We start from the raw sequence: 8614 nt of genomic DNA, 5'->3' as shown, positions 1-8614 counted from the left end.
TGGTTGGACGGACTGTTTATCAGAGTACATCCGGGACAATCTTTCTAGTGATTGGTGAGCGTGGAGGCGGTGTTAAGCGATATCAGCATTCCCATTCGGGGCCTGCGCTGTCCATTTGGTGTAGTACGGGGGCGGGCTCGAGAGGAGACGATTGCTGATTGGTTGACCGGGCTGAAAAAACCGAGGGGTAGGCCCCTACCGTGCGGCGATTGGCTAACCGGTAGGCGGGCCTGGGGGCGTCAGAGGCGGTGTCAGGGGAGGTGGCGGCGCCAGAGATGGCAGTGAGCGAGAGGAGGGGGCTCGCCCGCGGGAGCCCCGCGGAGTGGGGGCAGCGGCTATTTCTGCTGCTGCTGTTAGGCGGTTGCTCTGGGCGCATCCACCGGCTGACGCTGACGGTGAGTCCCGCCACGGGGCGGTCTGGGGTGGGGGTCGCAGCTTTGTCCCGGAAAAGCCCCTGGCTTGGAGTGGTCTCGTCCTACCTCCCCCGCTCCTTAGGCGAGATGGAGCGGTCCGGCGCCCCCCGCTTCCAGTCCCGCGGTGGTCTAGTCCGAGGATCCCCCTCCGTCCTCGGGTTGGAGTCTCCTGGCCTGCCGCGCTGGGGTCGTGCCCCGCCCACCGGGGGATGGGGCTTCGTCTCCGGGGACCCAGGACTCTGAGCCCTTTAAATTCTTGGGATCGCTTTGGGGACGCTAGGGACCCTTGACGCCTCCCAGGGGAGTCCCTGGGGGGTTCTAGAATGGGGTCCCCTGGGTACTCATTGGGATCTTGGGGGCGCGGTTGAGATCTCAGCACGCTGGGGGCTCCGTTGGAATCTAAAAATTTCCCAGCAGGTGAGGGCCATGCACACCAAGATGCGTAACTCTGCTCTCCGGGTGATGCTCACCCAGTGGGGAGACTTCCAGGTGTCCCAGACTTTCTCTTCCTGGACTCTCCGAACAGTGGCCAGAGGATCCGGAGCCACTCTGTCCCTGCCTGGGATTGGTCTAGGATCATGGCCTCCAGAGATGGCCCTCTCAGCCTCTCCTGTCTCCCTTTGGACCTGTCCTAAATATAGAGATACCGGGAGGGGCCCGAAGCCCTTGGGGGAACCTCGTACTAGAGCCCTGGGGCTGGGCTGGTGGGAAGTCTCAACTGCCTCTGCCTTCTTGGTCTCCGGCAGGGGGAGAAGCGAGCAGACATCCAGCTGAACAGCTTTGGCTTCTACACCAACGGCTCCCTGGAGGTGGACCTGAGCCACTTGCGGCTGGGCCACCAGGAGACAGATGGGAAGGCTCCGCTGGTAAGGGGCTTTGAGGAGTTTGTTAGAGGAGGGAGAGGTGCACAAGTTTCTGAGCTTCCCCCACCGCCCCAGTTCTGGATTCACATCCTAGCTCTGTCTCTCACCCTTGGATCTCACCCATGTGACCCAAGTCCCTTGGCCTCTCTGAGCCACTGTTTCCTAATCTGTAACTTGGGAATAATAATTTCTCATGTAATATGTGCTAGGCACTGAGCTGGGGCGAGAGGAGCCTACCAGTGAACAAGACAGCCCCAGTTCCTGCAGTGAGTAGCTAGTGTTTATTGAATGTCCACTGGGTACCAGGTACCATGCACGTCACTTACCATGAGTCTGTTCTGTCATAGCCACCTCTCAGGGATGCTGTGAAAATATTACACCTGTAAACCCAATTTTACACAGACTCGGAATTATGTGGCTTACTCAGAGTCCCAGAGCCTAGATATAGATCAGGTGTATTGGATTCCAGAGCCCAAGCAGGAAAGCCATGAACATTTTATTTAACTTGTTTTTTACATCAACATTTTAAATGGTGAGAAACAGGGTGGGCTAGGTCCAGAGGACCAGCGAAGGTCTCCCTGAGGAAGTGATATCCCAGCTGAGAGGCACGGATGGTTAGGCCTTAAAGGAAGAGGGTTGAGGGGCTGAGGGGCGGATGGGAAAAGTCAGTGAGAGAATGTGGAATCTTGTGCCTAGTAGGCTTTCAGGAAATTCGAGGTTACGTTACTATTGCCACTGGTTCGGGGGTCCCTGCTGGCGTCCCTCATGTCGTCCCCTTTTCTTTCCATCTGCCAGGTGGGGTTCAGTCTGACCCGGGTTCGATCCGGAAGCGGTCGATCCTACTCAGTGAGTGGAGAGGACAGAGGTGGAGGTGGGGAGGGGGGGAGGAGGGGCAGGGGTGGTGGAAAGGGAGGTTGTCTGTCGACACCTGGAACCCAAAGGTCCCTGTTCTTTCCCAGGGTGGGGAGCAGGAAGAGACCCTCCCTTGCCCGGGTGGATAGGGAGGAAGGCAGGGTGAGGCTGGACCAGTGGGAGGGGTAACCAAGGCTCCCTCCTGTCCACTCTCTAGAGGCAGTACCCCCAAGACTGTGCTCTCCTGAGAAACAGCAGCAACCTCCTGGTTCTCTTCCTCATCAACACCAAGGATCTGCAGTGAGTCGGGGGGCTGGTGGCTCCCCTAAAGATCCACCACTGGGGTTTTCCTGGTTGTGACAGCCCCCATGAGCTGACCAGATGGAATGAGGACCGACCGGAAATAATCTGGACTCCTTTGGAGAAAGTCACGTGCTTTTTCTTTTTTCTTTTTATTGTTTGGCCGCCTCTTGTGGATTGCAGGATCTTAGTTCCCAGACCAGGGATCCAACCCTGGCCCTCGGCAGTGAAAGCGCTGAATCCTAACCACCGGACCGCCACGGAATTCCCGCCACTCGCTTTTTAATTTTGCCTTCAAGCCTTCTGATTATGGGAGGGAGAGAGGAGAGGGGTGCCCAGGGAGTATTGGGGTCTCAAGGCAGAAGACCCGACACAGAGGGGTGTTGTGAGAATTAATACTAGTCATTTGGGCTTATAGGATACTCCTCATGAACCAGGCAGCGACCTACAAGCTTTACAGGTGTTAACTCATTGACTCCTTAGACTGTTATTATCCCCATTCTAAAGATGAAACAACTGAGGCTGAAAACTAGGATTTGAACCCAGGATCCAAAGATACTCTGTTGCCTCTGTATATACAACATTTTCTCTTTAAATAGTGTGTACTTCAGTAGATTGAGTGATTCAGTGTCACAGGAAGTAACAGCTAATCCTCAGTACAGACAGCACAGGGATGTGGCAGCCATCTCAATGGGTGGTGGCCAGATGCTGCGTCTTGGTGACCACTGATGGAGCCAGACGCTGGCCCCCAGAGGGCCCAAGGGGCCATTGAATCCCTCGGCACAGCTGGTGTGTCTGACCCCAGCCTTCAGCCTGCCGGCTTCATCCCCCAGGGTCCAGGTACGAAAGTATGGGGAGCACAAGAAGCTGTTCGTCTCTCCCGGGCTCCTCCCCGAAGCACCCTCCGAACCAGAGCTCCCAAAGGCGGAGCACAGAGTCACCCCCAAGGTGGACGGCGGTGAGTCAGGCTGGCCTCGCAGGCAGGGAGGGGCGGGTGGGCACAGCCACTCCCCACATCCCCCTCATCTTTCTGCTGTCTGTCCATCTCTAAAACTCACCTGCTTGTCCCTGGCAGCGACCACTACTGTGCCCAGTAAGGCCAAGTCAAAACCCACAGGGTCACAAGGAGACCAGCAGGTACAGGGAAGCCAGAGCAGGAGGGAGGATGGCCCCGCCCCGGGGGGCAGCTGATGCTCTATGGAGGTGCTCTGTCCCCCCAGGGCATCGGTGGGCAGGACCAGGAGCTGGTGCTGGGCCTGGGCCATCTCAACGACTCCTACAATTTCAGTGTGAGTGTCCGGGGATGCCCGCAGCCCCTTCCCTCTGCAGAGCGGGGACCACCCCCACCCCACCCTCCCACCCCCGCCCCCGACAAGCTGAGCCGCCTCTCTCCTCTGTCCACCCCACCTCCCAGTTCCACGTGGTGATCGGCTCGAGGGCCGAGGAAGGCCAGTACAACCTCAACTTCCACAACTGCTACAACTTGGTGCCAGGCCGGGAGCAGCCATTCGACATTACGGTGAGTGCAGGGGTAGGGGGCCGCGGGTTCACGGACCGTTCACTGCGGGCCAGGTACCCCATGCCCCTCTGGGAGATGGGAAGACTGAGGCTCAGAAACGGGGAGTCAGCCAGCAAGAGAGCAGGAGAACTGGAGACTCACAGTCAGGTCCCTGCAGATCTGGAGCTAGCGCGCACCCCCCCTGCCCACCACTCCCCAGGTGATGATCCGGGAGAAGAACCCCCAGGGCTTCCTGTCAGCGGCGGAAATCCCCCTCTTCAAGCTGTACATGGTCATGTCTGCCTGCTTCCTGGCCGCCGGGGTCTTCTGGGTGTCCGTCCTCTGCAAGAACACGTAATGCCCTTGCCCCTGGGGGTCCCCCGCCTTCCCTTGTCACACCCTCCCACCCCTGCCCCTGGCAGATGCCCTCCCACTTCCTTCTGTCCCCGACCCCCCTGCCAGGTACAACGTCTTCAAGATCCACTGGCTCATGGCAGCCCTGGCTTTCACCAAGAGCATCTCTCTCCTCTTCCACAGTGTGAGAGCCCTGGGCCGGGAGCAGGACAGGGTGGGCTGGGGTCTCTGGGGCCAGGAGAAAGCCCTACAAGCCACTCCCCAAATCTCTGCAGACCCTGAGCTTGGGAGTTCCATTTGTCCATCTGTGTGTCCATCCATTTTATCACCGTGGCCAGCTGTGTCCATCTAGTCCCTCTGTCCAGCTGTGACAGCCCACCTTTCAGCTGACCGCCCATGGGTCTAGCTGTGATTGTCCCCTGGGCTGACTAACTGTCCATCCATCCGACTATGACCTTCCCTCCATTGTCGCAGCTGTGACTGTCCAGCCGTCTGTCCGGTCACCATTCTGGCCATGACTGTCCCTTTCTCAGTCCACTCACCATCCTGAACATAGCTGTCCATTCAGTCAACTTCCCGGCTACCCGTCCAACCGCGACTGTCCGTGTTTCCAAACCACCACCACCCACCCGGTCATAACCACCATCCATCCACCCTCCCCATCCATCTGTCTGACTGTCCATCCGTCCATCCACCTCCAGATCAACTACTACTTCATCAACAGCCAGGGCCACCCCATCGAGGGCCTCGCTGTCATGCACTACATCACGCACCTGTGAGTGCCCCCCTCTGCCGGGCAGGTGGTGGGAGGTGGGCAGGGGAGGGCTGGGCCCCGCTCCGTCTCACCACACCGCCTGCCCGCCTCCGCCAGGCTGAAGGGCGCCCTCCTCTTCATCACCATCGCCTTGATCGGCTCCGGCTGGGCCTTCGTCAAGTACGTCCTGTCCGACAAGGAGAAGAAGATCTTCGGGATCGTGATCCCGCTGCAGGTGCACACGGAGGCCCCTGGGGCGGGCAGTTGGTGTGCGTGACCACGCTGGGCCGACCCACCCACCCATCATGCTGCCCCCGCCCCCGCAGGTGCTGGCCAACGTGGCCTACATCGTCATGGAGTCCCGAGAGGAGGGCGCCAGCGACTACGGCATCTGGAAGGAGATCCTCTTCCTGGTGGACCTCATCTGCTGCGGCGCCATCCTCTTCCCCGTGGTCTGGTGAGGACCCCCCACTCGACCCCCTCCCATGCAGGCCTGGGTGGAGGCAATGCTGACCGCCCCCTGTGTCCCCCACCCCATCCCAGGTCCATCCGGCATCTCCAGGACGCGTCTGGCACTGATGGGAAGGGTGAGGTTGTGCCCGCGGCCCTCGTCCTGCTCCTGGCCCCTCTTGCTGACCCCGGGATGCCCCTTCCATCCCCTCTGACTGCCTTCCTCTGCCTCCCCACCCCCGCACCATCCCTGGAACATCCCCCTCCACACTGTGTCCCGCGGACCCTCCCCCAAATGTCCTCCCTGCCCCCAGCCCTGCTCCACCCCGTCCCCTTCGTCCTACCCCCAGCCTCCTTCCTTTGACCGCCCCTCTCTGTGCCCACCCCTCAGTGGCAGTGAACCTGGCCAAGCTGAAGCTGTTCCGGCATTACTATGTCATGGTAGGAATCCTGTGCTAACTCGAGAAGTTCGGGAGGTGGGACCACCAGCGCATTGGCACACCCACCCAAACCCCTCCATCGTCAGTCCCTTGGAGCCCCTCCCCACTGCCCTCTGCCCGTAATCCCAGGGCCCCCACTCCAGGCATCCCCAGTGGTCCCTTGGCCCTGTGCCATCCCTGCAGGTCATCTGTTACATCTACTTCACGCGGATCATCGCCATCCTGCTGCGGGTGGCCGTGCCCTTCCAGTGGCAGTGGCTGTACCAGGTGAGCACTGAGGCCCCCCACCGTGGGGCGGAGGGTGGGCCCGACAGTGAAGGTGGAGGCAGGGGGCATGTGCCTGACACTCCTTCTTCTGCCCCCTCGGCCCTCAGCTCTTGGTGGAGGGCTCCACTCTCGCGTTCTTCGTGCTCACGGGCTACAAGTTCCAGCCTGCGAGGGATAACCCGTACCTGCAGCTGCCCCAGGAGGATGAGGAGGACGTGCAGGTGGAGCAAGTGTGAGTCCCGGGGCTGGAGTGGGTGGGGCTTGGGCAGCAAGGGGGCGGGGCTCGGGCGGTGGGTGCAGGTGGGCAGAGCCTAGGGCGGGGCCAGGAGGCTCTGGGGTGGGTGTGGTGGAGCTGAGTGGGTGGTCTTAGGCAAGCGGGGCGGGGCCCAGGCAGTGGGGGCGGGGCCAGGCTCTGAGCGCGGGTGGGCGGGACCTGGGCGGGGCCAGGAGGCTCTGGGGTGGGGGTGGGTGCGCCCTGGGTGGGCGGAGCCTGGCTCCCCTCCTCTCTGGGACACCTCCTTATTGTCTGCCTAGAATGACCGATTCTGGGTTCCGGGAAGGCCTGTCTAAAGTCAACAAAACGGCCAGCGGGCGAGAACTGTTGTGATCATGTCCCCACCTCAGACAGTCCTTCGTCCTCCTTTGTCCTCCTCTCTAAGCACATTCCTCTGCTCCGGCTTCTCCCAAAGAGCGTGTGGGGAGGAGGAGGGGGCCGGTGCTCACGTGGCACCCAGCTTCCGGGGACCTGAGTGCCTGGAGCCCGTTCGGAAGAAGACAGACAGCCCCCCTCCCCCACAAGTGTTGAGCCCCCTGTCCCCACCTCGGGACCACCCCCCACTTGCCGCTGTACAACAATGACCAATCTGTTTTGCTACCCCGGTTTCTTGCCTTTCTGGGGGTTGAAAGCTAATGCAGAGGTTACGTTTGAAATTGAGAGATCCGTGGGGGGCAGGAGGGGAGACGAGGTTGCCGTATCCATTGCTTTGCACATTCAGTAAATGTTAATTGAGCGACTGCTGCTTGCCGGGCCCAGTGCCAGGTCCTGAGGACAGAGCAGCGACCAGGACCCACCCAGTCCCAACACTCAGGGTGTCACCAGACGGTTCCATCACAGGGCCCTGACCCAGCCTGGGGAGTCAGAGGTGAGCAGAGAGTGCGGGGAAGGCCGCAGGCCTGGAGGAGGGGACAACATGCGCACAGACTGCAGGGGAGGAAAAAATGGTGACGGATGGCCCACACGTGGCCAGGCTGAGCGCTGTATGTCACACCCTGTTCTAAGGCTTCCAGGGTCTTTCACTCATTGAAAAGCTTATGAGGCACAGAAAGGCTATGTGACTTGCCCAGGATAACACAACAAACAAGTTGTTGGAAGGTTCAGGACTCAGAACGTCAGCTGTCTGGTTCCAGCGCTGCCCTTTCCCACTGTGTGCACTGCCCCTCTGCACCTAGACTCCCCGCAGCCAAGCCTCTTGACCGTGCCCCCATTTGCTGTGTGACCTTGTTAAGTGGTTTAACCTCACTGTTCCCTTGGCGTGTAAAATGGGGACCCTATAGAGTTGAGTATCATGCATGATAATGGGAGTCTGGCTCAGCACCGTGCCCTGCAACACAGCCTGACCTTTCATGGATTTCTCCGAACCTTGAGGAGTTCAGATTGGAGATGCACCTGTGCAAAGGCCTTCCCACACACCTGGGGGCAGGCTCCCATGATGTATTTCTTTCCCGCCCCACTTCGCCTTTAACTGGAGCACTCAGAAACTCTCGGAGCTTTGAGAAGTATTCCTCCTTGGGGGCCACGGGCATGGGCCGGGGGCAGGGGGGCAATCAGGCTGGGGTCAAGGTTTCCTGCAAGCAGAAACATGTCTAACTGGGGCCCAGATGAATATATAGCCCAGCTAGACAAAGAAGGAAGTGGGAAGGCATTGCTGACTGAGGAAATTATGCAGCCAGGCAATGCCCAGAATAGCTTGCAAGTTCCTTCTGCAAGTCTGGCTGGGGCCAGTGAGCAGGCAACAGCATTTGGCTGAAGCCTAAAGACAGGCAGACATACTTGGACTTGAGGCTGAGGCCCACAGGAGCCAAGGAAGAGCTTAAAGCAGGGAGAGACTTGGTGTTACAGGGATGATGTTTTACTCCACATGCATGCTGGGATAGGCAGAGTCATGGCTCTCCCACATTGTCCCCATGCTAATCCCCAGAGCCTGTGACTATGTTCCCTTACATGACAAGAGGCACTTGGCAGATATGATTCAATTAAGGATCTTAAAATGAGGGATATTCTGGATTATTCGAGTGGATGCTTTGTCATTACAAGGGCCCTTTTAAGAGGAAGGCGAGAGAGTCAGGATCAGAGAATGAGATGTGATGGCGGAAACACACTAGAGTGATGCGCTTTGAAGATGCAGGAAGGGGTCATTAGCCAA

General features: G+C 59.2%; 1 protein-coding gene across 1 annotated transcript; it reads left to right on the top strand.

Moving 5' to 3' along the window:
- The first annotated feature begins 237 nt into the window (after positions 1 to 237).
- On the top strand, positions 238 to 7065 carry GPR108 (G protein-coupled receptor 108). The gene is made up of 18 exons (XM_057710229.1): positions 238 to 395; positions 1160 to 1279; positions 2072 to 2122; positions 2346 to 2428; positions 3262 to 3386; positions 3504 to 3565; positions 3649 to 3717; positions 3843 to 3947; positions 4147 to 4280; positions 4389 to 4464; positions 4982 to 5055; positions 5152 to 5269; positions 5361 to 5491; positions 5578 to 5621; positions 5876 to 5925; positions 6108 to 6191; positions 6299 to 6423; positions 6726 to 7065. The coding sequence occupies exons 1-18, from the start codon at positions 276 to 278 to the stop codon at positions 6796 to 6798; spliced, it is 1644 nt and encodes a 547-aa protein (XP_057566212.1). The 5' UTR covers positions 238 to 275; the 3' UTR covers positions 6799 to 7065.
- The last annotated feature ends 1549 nt before the right edge of the window (positions 7066 to 8614 follow it).

The sequence above is a fragment of the Hippopotamus amphibius genome, chromosome 15, assembly GCF_030028045.1.
Source record: "Hippopotamus amphibius kiboko isolate mHipAmp2 chromosome 15, mHipAmp2.hap2, whole genome shotgun sequence".
NCBI lineage: Eukaryota > Metazoa > Chordata > Mammalia > Artiodactyla > Hippopotamidae > Hippopotamus > Hippopotamus amphibius.
The sequence above is the reverse complement of the archived record's forward strand: the minus strand, read 5'-3'. Positions and strand labels throughout refer to the sequence as shown.

What these genes read in the sequence shown, in the direction of transcription:
- GPR108 (XM_057710229.1), top strand. Translation starts at nt 276, where the DNA reads ATGGCAGTGAGCGAGAGGAGGGGGCTCGCCCGCGGGAGCCCCGCGGAG. An exon ending in ACGACTCCTACAATTTCAGT is followed by an intron (nt 3,718 to 3,842) that starts GTGAGTGTCCGG and finishes CCCACCTCCCAG; the next exon opens with TTCCACGTGGTGATCGGCTC. An exon ending in TCCGGCATTACTATGTCATG is followed by an intron (nt 5,926 to 6,107) that starts GTAGGAATCCTG and finishes CCATCCCTGCAG; the next exon opens with GTCATCTGTTACATCTACTT.